This window comes from Gopherus evgoodei, chromosome 7, assembly GCF_007399415.2.
Source record: "Gopherus evgoodei ecotype Sinaloan lineage chromosome 7, rGopEvg1_v1.p, whole genome shotgun sequence".
NCBI lineage: Eukaryota > Metazoa > Chordata > Testudines > Testudinidae > Gopherus > Gopherus evgoodei.
Genome location: NC_044328.1, coordinates 43,958,174 through 43,972,775, shown reverse-complemented (window position 1 = coordinate 43,972,775; position 14,602 = coordinate 43,958,174). Strand labels below are relative to the sequence as shown.

General features: G+C 43.2%; 1 protein-coding gene across 3 annotated transcripts in view; it reads left to right on the top strand.

The window, feature by feature from the left end:
- The window catches only part of LOC115654776 (prosaposin-like), a 45,929-nt gene that overhangs the window by 13,758 nt on the left and 17,569 nt on the right, over window positions 1-14,602 (top strand). For all 3 annotated transcript variants that reach the window (XM_030569539.1, XM_030569538.1, XM_030569537.1), the window contains exons 2-4: window positions 9,339-9,472; window positions 12,887-12,961; window positions 14,143-14,268. In XM_030569539.1, coding sequence (XP_030425399.1) covers window positions 9,339-9,472; window positions 12,887-12,961; window positions 14,143-14,268 — 335 coding nt within the window. The remainder of the gene's footprint in view (window positions 1-9,338; window positions 9,473-12,886; window positions 12,962-14,142; window positions 14,269-14,602) is intronic.

Below are 14,602 nucleotides of genomic sequence, written 5' to 3'. Positions count from 1 at the left end.
TTTTTCTTTTCTTCCAGGTGTTCTGAAATCATTAACCTTTTCAAGTTCCTGTATATTTTTTCCCCCCAGCACCAGGGCCCTGGCAGAAAGCTCAGTTGATTACACTTAAATATGCCACTCATCAGAAAAGTGTGTGGGAGGTCTTCTGTGAGAAACCTGAATTGCTAATTCCAGCCTGGAGCCTTAATTCTACCACTGATGCTCCAGTATGAGCTATGATGCAATTCATTCTGATTTAAAATCTGCCAGACGCTGGAGAATAAAAATAGTGAAGAAACAACTTCCAACATGGGTGTTAAAGTTAGGTGCTTACAGGCCTGGTAAGTGGCTTGGGTTTTCAAAGGGGCTCACTGACTACAAATCTGACTTCTATAGGTCTTGTGGGCATTCAGTGCCTCTTAAAAATCAAGTCATAAATATAGATTCCTAAATATGGATTTAGGGCATCTCACTTTAGGCATCCGAAACCTGAACATTTTGGTTAGAATTTCTAGCTTGTGGTTTGTTAATATTATCAGAACTGTTTTAATTGTACTTACAGTAGTGTCTTGAGGCTTCATCTCAGAACCCAGGTCTCATGGTGCTAGGCACTGTTAAAACTGATCCACAGCCAATTTCCACAATGCAGCATTTTGAACATAAACACTGGGAAGGTTTTTAATTGCTATTTGGAAATTTTTCTTTCCCCACCCCACTCTTGACTTTTTCTGTTTGGGGGTTTTGTCTTCTGGTTTGTTTTTGAGACACTAAATAATACATTAAGAGCAGGAGAGAGCTATTTCTAAGGAAACTTTTATATCTTCTTGTGTGTGTGTGTAAAAATTATAGGTGGGATGAATATTTGAACTGGACTGTTGATGTAAGTTTTGCAAATACATTCATATCTCCCAAAAATACCTCTTAGCTTTTACCGTTTTTAGTAGGTTTTAGATATTGAAATATACAACTTGCAAATGTACCATAATTTGCAATTGAAAAGCAAACAGTAAGTCCCAGAAATTGATTTAAAGCTGCAGCTCTAATGCTTCAGTAGGGGAGTGGATAACTAAAATCTTGCAAAGACATAGAACTACTCCACCGAGGACTGGAGCAGATGATCTTTAAGAGACAGGCAATGTTCCTTTAGGAGCCATCCCACCTGATGTGCAACTAAGAGATGGCTGAGGAGTGTAGGGGGAGAGGGAATAATGATGAGGGCTCTTGGCATTGGCGGGGGGTTGGTACTACAAGGAACCGCCCATAGCAGCCTTTCTTTACTCTTGCAGACTAGCCCTGGCTAGTCTTATTGGATTTGAAAACTGTTCTTCCAAATCCTTACAACTTTAAATAATGGTCAGAAATTTGTTTTTGAGGGTTTCTGTCACTTTGCAGCCCTCGGGCAATGACCGATAAATCCATATTTGTATGGAGCCTCTTTGTAACTAGACCAGTGGCTGACTCAAAAAGCTCAGGGCGTATGCTCCCATCTAGGACATCAAGGGAGTCTTGTTGCTAAACCTGTTTTTCTCCTGTAATAGCATGTCAGTATCAGTCAGAGCTCTGGGCTAACACATGTGTGTCTTGCTGAAGCCATTAATTGCAATCTGCACCATCCTGCCCTGGATAGATCCATCCGGGTTTAGTTCAGTGTTGTAACAGCTAATAGGCAGTCCCTGCCAGTCTGCCTACTCCTGTGCATGGTGTTGGATGATGGCTTTTAAAAAATGGTGCACCTGCTACTTACTTGGAAGATTATTTAATGGCCCTGGTGGTGGAGTGTAAAGTAATTGGGTAGACTATTTGAACTACACATACGGCAACCCTTGGGTGCATACCAGCCATTTTAAAGAGAACCAAATAAAATTAGAGCAAGGCTTGAAATTCCTATTGCATGTCCCAGGGCAGGTCTGCAATGCAAATATAGGTGCTCTTAAAATATTATTGCTCAGTAGGGTACCTAACTCAGTACATCTGTCCTCTCTCACCTTGTGTACAGAATTACTCTAGCAACCCTGCTGAGATTGTTTCTTCTGCTCTCTCCCACTCCATGTCACTGGTAGGTTTCTCTTTGAAATATCCAAAAAGCAAAACAGATTGAGAGGTGATGGATCGGAGAGACAAGTGGAGGACACGCATGAAAATCGCAAGACAAGAAGGGGAGCCATGGGGGGATCATGGAAGAGAAGAGGGACATTCAGGAGAGAGAAACAATGGAAGAGGTTGCTGCTCCCTCAGTAAGAGACTGAGGGAGACTTATAGGAGTGAGCAAGAGATGAATTTACAGGCAGTGTCTGTAAATGAAACTCAGGTCCCAAAATGAATCAAACAGGCATTTCTGGCAAATTCCTGGCAACACTGGGGGGAGAGAGGAGGTGATGGCAGAATCTTAATGTTGCTTTACTGTGAAAAGTGACCATATAAAAACATGGCCATCTGACTCAATATATTTGCTATCAGCACACCTAATGCAGAGTGATCTGGACTTTTCTCCTCTTTATGTGTCATCAACAGAATTATTTACTAAGTTCCAGTTACAGGACCAACCTGTGCAAACCAAATGCAGGCAATAGGTTTGCATACGTGTAACTGAGGGTATTACTTGGTCTGCAGACCTTTTAAGTAATAGTGATAGATAAAATGTGAGAGAGAAAAATAACCCAGCTTGACCTTCAGAGCCCAGCATGAGTTGGCAAGACTGACAAACAGGGGGAATATATATATATAATATACATATGCTGCACATATCTTATAAGAAAACTATTGGGAGAGACATGGAGGCCTACGGTACCATTCCTACAGCATTCATTACTTTCAGCATGCTTTAATATTAAGACCTATGGAAGAATATTGTCTTTATTTCACAGCATTTTTGTTTCCAATTCTTGATTGGTCTGAGCCTAGTCTTTCTGAAGGGCTTATGGGGATTGCATCAATAACAGGCAATTCCCCACTTGATACTGAAGTCTCAGGAGCGTAAATGTTTCCCAGGAACAGGCTGATTGCTCTACAGTCACAGAAGAATGTGTTGTGTGCACAGCACAGCTGATTCCCTGAGATCTTTGTGAACAAGCTCACTGGCTTGTACAGCTTTGGATCAAGTTATAGCCAGTTCACAGCATCTGGTACACAACCGGCGATCTCTATAATGTCTTGGTGGGGAAATGAAGCTGTGAGTTGTATGCTGAGAGCCCCTAAAAGCCAAAGGTCACGGAGCAAATAACTCGTGAACAAAAAGAGCTTGTCACCCTGTGCACTGGCTTGGCCATCTTTTGCTGTTGTCACAATTACTAGGAACTTTACTGGAGCAATGGGAATGGCCCACGGGGGCTCCAGGGAAAAAGTTCATTTCACAGGAGTTTAAGATTTTTTTTCATATTTCAGTCATGAGAACAACATAAATCTTTTTCAAACTACACTGTAAACTGAAACCGCCTCTTGGCTTTGGCACCTTTAGTCAACTACTGCTTCATTAGACTTCACAGTAGCCTGGCATCACAATAGAGCCAGCTGGTGAGATTTGGTTGGGAATGTGACATGACCTTCTTAAAGGTCAGTTTACAGTCATTTGCTCAGTGCCATCTGCCTCTTGCTGTCAGACAGACAGAATTTAGCTCACAGCTATACTTACTATTTACTTACTTGTAATGCGGTAGCACCTAGGAGACCCAGCCAGGGACTGAGGCATCATTGTGTTAGGCAATGCACAAACACAGAGCAAAAAGATAGTTCCGGTCCCAACGAGCTTACCTACTAAGTACGAGACACAAGGCACTGAGTGGATACAGCCAGGCAGATGTGGGGAGCCAAAAGAAACAATGAGACATTACTGATCAGCATGATGGGCAGGGGTCTTGGCACATCAGCTGCCTTAACCACTGTCAATGCTTTTGTAGAGATCGCAGCAAAGGAGACAGCCTGGGACTCGCTCTGACCTGAATTCCTGACTCTCTTCTCCTGGCAAGGTGAAGACCTGGGTTCTGCAAAGAGTATTGGAGGCACTTTCCAAATGCTCTGTTACCTCTCTGCTCTGAGTTATCTTTTCAGTCAGTTGCTCATGTTGCTGGTGCCAGTGGAATAACTAAGGAGGCAGGTTAAATGTTGCAGGCCAGATTTATCCTTAATAGAAGCCCATCAGAGTCGGTAGAATGAAATCAGGGTTGAATTTGGCCTTATGAGGGTTATTTACATGACACACTCTTTCAAAATGGCATATGCAATCCCCCATCAGATCAGCACAAGTAGCAGTTAGCGGAAGCTTCAGCAGGCAGTAAAAAGTGAGGCCCAGCCTTGGTTCTAGACTCTGCCAAGTCCATTCCTGAAGACCCAGGAAGCAGTACCGGTTTCACCAAGTCTTCTTCAGGTTAAGATGCGGGGCTGGCTGTGTGCCCAGCCTTCACTCCAATTGCTACACAGCAGATTGGAAAACCGAGGTGGGGCAAATGACATAAACGTGTTCAGGCCTGTAATCTCTTTGCCAGCATTGCCATTGTGACAGGAAATGCTTACTATGGAGAATGAGTCACCAAAGAATGCCTCCTGTTGAGCAAAACACAGGATATGGAAAAGAGCCTGGAGGCCGTTACAGTTCCATGCAATAGCACATTGCAAGGGTCCTAACTAGGCTTGTGAGGTGACACCTTATTGAGGCTTTCAAGGTTCCTTCCCCACCTTGAACTGTAGGGTACAGATGTAGGGACCTGCATGAGAACCTCTAAGCATAATTACCAGCTTAGATCTGGTTTTACTGCCACCACCCAAATCCTTTAAGAGTTATTTCAGAAACTCTGTCTACCTTCCACCCAGACTATCTCCCTCCCAGTAGCCTTGAGAGACTTTTCCACCAAGTTTCTAGTGAACACAGATCCAACCCCCTGGATCTTAAAACAAGGAGAAATTAACCGTTCTCTCTCCTTTCCCCCCACCAATTCCTGGTGAGTGCAGATCCAACCCCCTTGGATCTTAAAACAAGGAAAAATCAATCCGGTTCTTAAAAAGAAGGTTTTTAATTAAAGAAAGGTAAAAATCATCTCTGTAAAATCAGGATGGAAAATAACTTTACAGGGTAATAAGATTCATAGAGCCCAGAGGAACCCCCTCTAACCTTAGGTTCAAAGTTACAGCAAACAGAGCTAAATCCTCTTAGCAAACAGGAGTTTACAAGTGGAGAAAACAAAGATAAAACTAACATGCCTTGCCTGGCTGTTACTTACAAGCTCGAAATATGAGAGACTGATTCAGAAAGATTTGGAGAGCCTGGATTGATGCCTAGACCCTCTTAGTCCCAAGAGCCAACAAGCCCAAAACAAAGATCACGAAACAAAAACCTTCCCCCCACCAAGATTTGAAAGAATCTTGTCCCCTTATTGGTCCTTTGGGTCAGCTGTGAGCCAGGTTACTTGAGCTTCTTAACCCTTTACAGGTAAAAGGATTTTGGTGTCTCTGGCCAGGAGGTATTTTATAGTATTGTACACACGAGGGCTGTTCCCTTCCCTTTATACTTATGACAGAGGCAAAGGACCTGCTGAGTGTAGGGAGTAGAACAGAGGCTTTTCCTTCTGCTCTGAAGATCAATATGGTTTTCTTGTAGGCTATGTTAGCAAGGTAATGGTTTAAACTGGAAAGGTGATCTCTAGAGTATCGGATTTTAATAAATGAGAATAGATTCTGTGGAAAAAAGCAAAAATTACTGCAGGCATTAAAATTGTGGGATTGATTGATTTATCTTTCCTACTACTTGCCTCCTGACTTTCCACTGCCTGTGATACTTATGCACATTGGGTGGATTTAATTAAAGCTAGATGCAGGAAATATGTTTTCTTCACATGGTACCTTTTTCTACGCTTGTTGGATTGTAAACTCTGAGGGCAGGGTCTTTGTCTCCTTCCCATTCTGTAGAGCACTGAGCACCCGTCAGCGCTTAACACAGTAACTACAAGGGGTGAAATTCTGGCCCCAGTGAAATCAATTCTTGGCCATTATGAAGTCAATGGCAAAATTCTCATTGACTTCAATGGGGCCAGGACTTCATGCCATGTTTTAAATTTCTGTCTTATGTGAATGTTGGTGGGACACAGAAGAATCCCCTAGGGATGGTGCTTAACTGGCAGCAATTCTAATGGGGTGAACCAGTGACTACTGCCCATTATCTACATTAAACACCACCTGCTTCCCATAGTTCTCTGTACCCAGGACCTGGTTGTGTTGGCTTGTGATATCAATTTGTTTCCTCTTAGTTTTACTCTTAATCTTCCTTCTGTACTTAATTTTTTGTCTTTGTCTCAACTTGCATTTTTAACTTTCTGACTGGGCCTAAATGAATTGGGCTATTTCTAGGCAGCAGTTAACACTCCCTTTGGCTTTTAAAGTAGATTCAGCATCCAGTCTCTAAGATAGAAAGCTAACCGGCAAACATCACTGGTACTTGGGCAGACAAACTAGTGAGGATGGAGTTGGTACAACTATTACACTTAAATCAGAAGTAACCAGCAGCACATTTTGGTGTGATATTCTAGCCCCATTGAAGTCACTGGGAGTTTTGCCCTTGACTTCAATGGGGCCAGGATTTTTAACTTGGTTCTCCACAGTCCACTTAATCTTGCTTTAGACAGCAATGCCCTTTGAACAGATTATTCAGTGATGTGCAAGGGAGTATCTAGTATGTTTGGCATGCCTGGATTGATCTGGGGAATGGGGACTCGTGCTACAGCCACTGTCACAGTAGGTCAAGAAGACTATCCATTAGATACCTACAAAATCTAGTACCTAAGGATTTGGGTCATTGTCCTGCACTCCTAAAATAAAGGACTAAAACAATAACTAAACTGTCATTCACTCTAGCCTAGAAGATTTATAGCTTGTCATACCCTCCATTTTGGAATAAACTCACAATTCTGTCCCTCCCATTACATCTAATAAAAGAAGGGGTAGTATTGTAGTTGTAATAATAATACCGAGCTCATCTAGAACTCACCTGTATGAATTACTGCTTGTGTCAGGGCTCAGTAACGTGTCAACAGATCTGACCTTCTTCGCTTTCCACAAGGAAATTGCGATGTGGACCAAACCCCAGTAATTGAGCTCTAGCATATATTTGAGTCAAGTGGAATTTTCTCCTTGACTTGTTGTCACTGTTGTGTTTAACATGGAATTTGCAATGTGCCAGTCCCACTCTGGCTTTAGCAAACCTCTTTGTATATTCTGGACTTACTTCCTGTTCTTAGCCAACAGCCTAGGTTGAGTTATAATATTAAAACAGGTCCTAAGTGTTGAGAGAGCCAGGGAAAACAAGATGTGACTAAGAGGAGGATCAAGCTAACTGAGTAGTTTATTTGACAATTATTTATAATACCACCCCAGAAGAGCCAAGAGGCAGGATGGGAGGAGTTTTCTGTCCTCCGTCACCTCCTCTCCTTGGAGTATGGGAGAGTCTTAAATTCCTCAATTTCCTGTAACTTCTGATTTTCCATTTCCTGTTCTTTGTCTGAGGCAGGAGCCTTCTAGATCAAAGCTTATGCTACTGACTTAGTACAGCTGAACTGAGCACTTACATGGTTCTATGCACATGTTCCATACAAATAAAGTATATTAAAAGAACATTTTTAAGGTTGGAAAGGCAATTACTCAAGTTAGGAATTGCCAGATTTGTGATTGCCTACATAACCTTAGTTCTCGCCCCTTCAGTAATGCATTATAAGAGAGTCTTCATGATCAGATAGTATTTTTATCTATAGGAGCCCTGCCTCATTTAGTGCTCAGAGAATGAGGTAGTTCAATATTTTCTTTTATCCTCATTCAATGAATGGCCCCATGTGTTACTTACTGGACACCATCCAGAGTATACACTGAATATGTAATTACTAATTTCTTCATGGGCTTTTCTGTGATGTTTGATCACCATTGTATAGGAATACTTCACAAACATTAATGGATTTATCTTCACAACACTCCTGCAAGCTAGGAGTTACGATTCTCACTTTACAGACTGGGACCTGAGGCACAGTGAGATTAAGGTACAAATTTGCAAAACTGGATGCAGTGAGGTCTTCCTGTGTCAGCAGAAGTCTGAACCAAGAGCTCTGAGAAGGTGATCACCCTGAAGCTTAAAGATGCCTATTTAAATGAATTTTTTTTACAGTTTCATTGCTCATCACTTATGTGAAACTTCCTGCTAATGTGCTTATCCGCAGTCCTGAACTGCTTCCCACTGCAAAACTTGATTTCAAGTCACCCTGAGGGAGTGGAAGTCTTATCTGCAGGGCTGGGTCCAGGCACCAGCGTAGGAAGGAGGTGCTTGGGGTGGCCAATTCAAAGGGGCGGCACGTCTGGGTCCTCGGCGGGAATTTACCGGCAGGTCCCTCATTCCCTCTCTTCCTCTTTGAGCTGCTGCTGAAATGCTGCCAAAGAGGAAGAGAGGGAGGGCCCCTTTCAGACTGCCGCAGAAGGACTGGCGCGATTGAGCTGCTGCCTAAATGCCGCTGCTTTTTTTTGGTCACTTGGGGCGGCAGAAAAGCTGGAGCCAGCCCTGCTTGTCTGGTAGGGTTTGGTTGCTAACGGGCTTTGGATAAACCCTGAAGAGGTTAAAGAGCTGTTTCTAAAGGCAAGAGCTCAAGTTTGTATCTTTTACAATGGCTGAGTTTTGCACACTGCTGTTCGGATGCTATCCACATGCAATGTGCACCCTTTGTCCTGAAATGACCTAGCCCGCGTTGGTTTCATTCCCTCCTTATGAGAAAATGATTAATTGCACAGGAAAATACCAGAGAAACTTCCGTAAGTTTCTCTAGTACTAGTACTCTAGTTAGCTAGTTCAGTGCTGAAATGCATACCAGCCAGGAATGTTAGCCCTTCAATAATAGCGAAAAGTCTTTAATACTATTCCTTTTCAAGGCATCCTTTATCTGAAGGAAGGCACTGGCAGGGAGTCCTGGGAGACTGAGATCTAATGGAGGAACTCTGGGGCTTAAGTTTCTGGAATTTTCTTTCTAAAGTTCACCCAATTTATCTCATTGATGCCTCCAGATTATTTTGGGCTGACTCTTACATGGTTTTTAGCATATTAGAACCAGGGGTTTCTTGTGTGCTGGAGGTATAATTTAATCCAGTAACTGAAGACGGAAACAAATCAGTGTTTGGGATTGGGGAGTTAATAGGACCTACAGAGCTACTTGGGGCAGCCTACATAGTATAGGCTGAATTGCCCTACACTTCCAACTCCTGTGGATAAAATGTAATACAGGTGTCTTAGAATGGAGACATATGGGCAAGGCCTCCATATGGAACAGTGTGTGATAACTCTTCTTCAAAGGTTGAATATCTGAATTGTGCAGTTTGAAAATGGACTCTCTCTCTCTCATTGGCAGCTGTGGCGAGCCCCCTCTCCTGGCAGAAAGAGTGCACAGAGGATCCTGAGAACTGGTGTCAGGATGTGCAGACGGCTTTGCGGTGTGGGGCTGTGGAGCACTGCCAGCAGACTGTTTGGAACAAGCTTCCTGTGGTGAGTGTGTAGTCTGAACAGACTTGTTCTCTTCTGTCAGAGCCCTTGTGTTCTCACGTGCAGCTCTGTAAAGTTCAGGCCCTACTTACAGGAATGAGCTGCCATCTGAATTGCACTTTTCTGTAACTGTTTGTGTCCTCCAAAAATTTTGTATCACGCCTTTCTTTGATACCAATAGGCCTGCACAATGTGAATTAACCAAAAGGAGAGAGGGACTGGCTGACTTCTCTCTTTCAGCCCCTTTGCTCTGGACAGTTCATACCCTTTCTACGACGAGAAGTCATTCTTCCGCTTTACTCTGCGCTGGTTAGGCCTCAACTGGAGTATTGTGTCCAGTTCTGGGCACCGCATTTCAAGAAAGATGTGGTGAAATTGGAGAGGGTCCAGAGAAGAGCAACAAGAATGATTAAAGGTCTTGAGAACATGACCTATGAAGGAAGGCTGAAGGAATTGGGTTTGTTTAGTTTGGAAAAGAGAAGACTGAGAGGGGACATGATAGCAGTTTTCAGGTATCTAAAAGGGTGTCATCAGGAGGAGGGAGAAAACTTGTTCACCTTAGCCTCCAATGATAGAACAAGAAGCAATGGGCTTAAACTGCAGCAAGGGAGATTTAGGTTGGACATTAGGAAAAAGTTCCTAACTGTCAGGGTAGTTAAACACTGGAATAGATTGCCTAGGGAAGTTGTGGAATTTCCATCGCTGGAGATATTTAAGAGTAGGTTAGATAAATGTCTATCAGGGATGGTCTAGACAGTATTTGGTCCTGCCATGAGGGCAGGGGACTGGACTCGATGACCTCTCGAGGTCCCTTCCAGTCCTAGAGTCTATGAGTCTATGAGACAGGCTGCCACCAATCTAACAGACAGCCCTATTTCTTTGATGTTTATAGGAATGAACATGTAACTCTTGCACCTGTTCGAAATAATGCATAATTCCAGAGGTCACATTAGGCCACTGTAAAACTTATGCTGGAGAATTTACAGGCCTTCCAATAAAAATAAAAAGCTTGTGAGTATGTACAGATGCCTATGCATTTTCCCAAGAGTTCCCATGTATGGAACTTTTCTGTAGAAACTGAAGATAATTGTTCGACTAGCCTAGATCTCTCTAACTACACAATTATCGCTGTGTGTACTGGAAAAATTGCAACTTGCTATGGCCAATAACATTTATTGGCTTCTGTGCATATAATGAGTGGGGGTCTGATTCTCAATTGCCCCATCCTTGCACTTGGGGCAGGAACAGAGTGGATGGGTAAGGCGTCTTTTAAGCTACCTGTATGTCCTCCATATTGTGGGGATGTTCAGGGCACTACTCAGTCTCTGGTGTAAGCTGGAATTAGTCTTGGGGCTGCTCTATGTTACACTCTGCTTCCCATGGCTCCTTTTCTCTGCCTTCCAAAGTTCAGATGAAAATCAGTACACTCCAGTCATGCCCCTGGCCTGCACTGACATGCCCCCAAAGTTCCCCTATATTAGGGGCTGGGAGCAGGGCTGGCAAAAAGTCATTAGACCAGTTCTATGTCAGTGAGGACCCTCGTCTGTCAGTCTCATGGCTCCTTTAACGTCTCTTTCTGCCACTAGACTAATGTCGAGAGGCCTTGGTGTAAGTGGGAATTGGGCCCTGTGTACGTCAGCTGGTTAAAGAGAAGGGGAACACCATCTGGCTAAGTGTGGGACACAGGCAACAAGTGTAAAGGTCACTTTGAACTATAAAAACTGGTTTGCAAAGAGTGATGACCCTCCCACACCAGTTGTTCTCTTCCTTAGCCTGGTGTGGGGAAAATCTGCTTTTCTATAACCTTATGACTCATCCCAACCTTGTGTTTAATTCCCTCCTTCCTTTTTCTATGCTGAATATCACATTGCACACCAGTCAGTCAGGCCAAGAGGCAGTTTCTTTTCCACCTCCTTCCTAAATGGGAAATGCACTAAAACCCCCAAACTCTCCTATAGAAGCAGTTATCACTGGCTGGAGGCCTTACCTGGTCACTGCTAGGCTTGTTAACGGTTGATACCGTTTTGGAGGGTTAGCATGCTTCTTTTGAGGTGCACTTTTGTCCTGTGCTCTTTTTAAATAATGAGCATTTTTGATTCAGAGTTTCTCTGTGGGTTATTGCTTTTTTTTTTTTTTTTTGTATTAGTGCCAGAAGTGCAAGCTAGGTTGGTGTATAAAGCCTGCAGGCAGGATCCCTGTTCTGACAGATTTCACAAGGCCCATCAGAGCTGGGCTCCCCCTTGCAGGTGTTAGCTAGTCCAGGGAAGTCATGTGGAGAGGAGTGGCGGTGGTGCAACACCTGGGTGGGGTTTGGCAGTGGTAGAAAGCTGGGGACATGGGGATGGCAGATGAGATGGGGAGTCTGTTATACATTCTGTAAAACTTAAGTGCTTGAAATTTTCTATAACTAAAATGTCTAGGAATTCAAAATGTTTAACAGGATAAGACTCCATCTTTCTGTCTCCTGCAGTCACCTAGGCCCACTCCATGCCACTTGTTTTCTGCCTCTGTTTCATGCTCCCTCTCCTAGCCCCTTCACCAGGTACCTTATATTTCCCCCCTTTCAGTCTTCTGTCCCCTTTCCATGAAGCTCCTCTTCCCTGCCCATACCCCATCTGAGACCGAGAAGTATGGCTCCACGTGCCACCCCCTCTATCTCCAGTCCCAATCTCCCCTTTCTGTGTCTCCACCTCTTTACCCCGCCCAATCTCCTGCCCCTTCTTATTTATTCCTCTCCCCACACCCACTTCTGCCAGCAGCAGGTCAGCGTGCTGTAAAGGGTTTTATATTTATAAATGTTCCATATATAACATTCATCTGTGTATGGAGATAAAACCAGTTCTTGCCATTCCCCCAACTGGACCCCTACTCCAAAGACCCCACTAACAGGCAAAGTAAACATGAGTTTGGAGAGGGGAAGACAAAAAGCTGTTAAGAAAACTTTCTTGGATTAAATAACAGGAATTTTTGGAAGCATGGTAGCTTTAAAACTCCTTTTCTGCCCCCCTCTCCTCAAAAACCTACAAAACAAACCTTCCCAGAAAAATTCTATCCTGGGATGAGCTAGGGCATGTGAGATTTCAGGGGAATGTGTTTTTGGATATTTTTTTTTTTTAGAAATTGGGAGAGCAGAGGTTGGAACTTGGGCTTATGTGAAGCTAGCTTCTTCCTTCATTATATGATAGAGACAAGATATAACGCTGTCCTTGGGAGCCAAAAAATCTTACCACATTATAGGTGAAACTGTGTTATATCAAACTTGTTTTGATCCACTGGAGCGCATAGCCTCAGCCTCCTGGAGCACTGCTTTACCGTGTTGTATCCAAATTTGTGTTATATCAGGTCGTGTTATATTGACGTAGAGGTGCACCAACATGCAGGCCCCTCTCAAGTAACTCTTCTCTTTTCTATCCCCAGAAAACCATCCCTTGCCATATGTGTAAATTGATGGTATCAATGGTTGGGAAGATCTTGCAGGACAATCGCACAGATGTAAGTAGCCTGAAGAACCCAGCAACCTTTTTGGCTTTGGGCACTAGATGCCTTTACAACTATAGTGGTGACCCAGGGAGGGGCAAGGAAGGGGAAGAATATCATGAATGGCTTTTGTTACTCGAGTTTCACAGAGGGAGGGAAAAGGAAAGCAACTGTAAGATCTTCTGTCCGGTGTTTGATCAGGATGGTCACAAAATCTGAGAATGACTTGGAGGTTGGAAGTAGATTAACCTTATTATTACCTACCATGCTAGTCAGGAATTTCCATGCAGACGTTGGTCAAGAGTATCATGTACGTAAAGTCCCCTTTATGCTGTGCTGTCTCTGGCAGTGCAAATGGTTACACTGCAGAGGAAAGGTGCCTAAAAAGGGAATTGGTGTAAGGTGACAATCATGGGATACAGGGAGGGGGGTTGGGCCTCAGCAACTCTAGTAAAGGGGATCCCTTTCCCTGTCTCTCCCGTGGGGAGATTTAGAAGTCCTGCTTACTTCTGATATGCCACTGACTTGCTGTAAAACACTGTCGTTTGAATGTTTTTACATTCTTCCCCTACCCCCTTGGAGCACTCATTTAGCTTTGGGTAGGATGGCGGGTTAGTGCAGTCTCTGAAGAAGCCACAAAGATCTGGTGTGTGATGTGGCAAGGGGATTTTGGAGCAGCTATGTGTCATTCTCTCCTCTTTGTCTTTGATGCAAGTACCATTCCATCTGGTCAGCAGACCATCCATGTAGTCGGGTTTTTTTAGCCTCCTTTCTTATCCCTAGTTGGAATTTGGGTGTTTATGAAACAGAGAGAACAGATAGTGGATCTTCTGGATTGTATTTTATAAGCTAGAGAGCTTGCTTCATATGAAGCCTTTAAATCTATAGGAATTCTGTCTCACAGTGACAGGTCTTGCAAGAAATCTTCCTCTTACCACAGTGTAGTAGGTGCCAACACCAGCATCCTTTCATCCCCCAGAAGATCTGGGATTGTCTGTTTTTAAATTTGAGACTGGAGAAATAAACATATTTCATCCATCCATGCTCCAGAAAGTCTGTCTTCCCCCAGTGTGGAGCTTAAGAATTTGCCCAGATTTTTCATAGTCTCTCCTAAGAATGTGAAGAATGTACACATCTTTTTGCCATGGTGTATGTGAACACAGCCCATAACATTCCCTTCTTCTCTTGTCTCCTAGGAAAGGATCCGTGCTTTCTTGGATAAGTCATGCCAGTACCTTCCTTTCCAGGACTGGTCAATCAAGTGCAAGAAGATGGTGGACACTGGCATGATAATAATCGTAGAGCTGAGCAAACAAGTATTGGTAATTGGTTGTGGGAAAAACAATGGTACAGATTTATGATGTAAAACTACTAGGTTGACTTTCTGCATTTTTTGTCCCTTTTAGGACAATAATAATAAATAATATGGTAATAGGCTTCTGAAACAGCATATAAGCAGATTCCAGTCCAATACATTAATTTCTGTAATAAAAAACCAAAAACTTTAGATAGCTGATGAACAAATTTTTCACGTACCTGCCAAGATTTGAATTCAGGGTCCTATTTGACCTGCAGCAATTGCTGACACCATTAAAACCTAAATTACTTAAGGACTAGAGCCTTAAAAGTTACCTCCAAAGGAAAATAAAACATAGG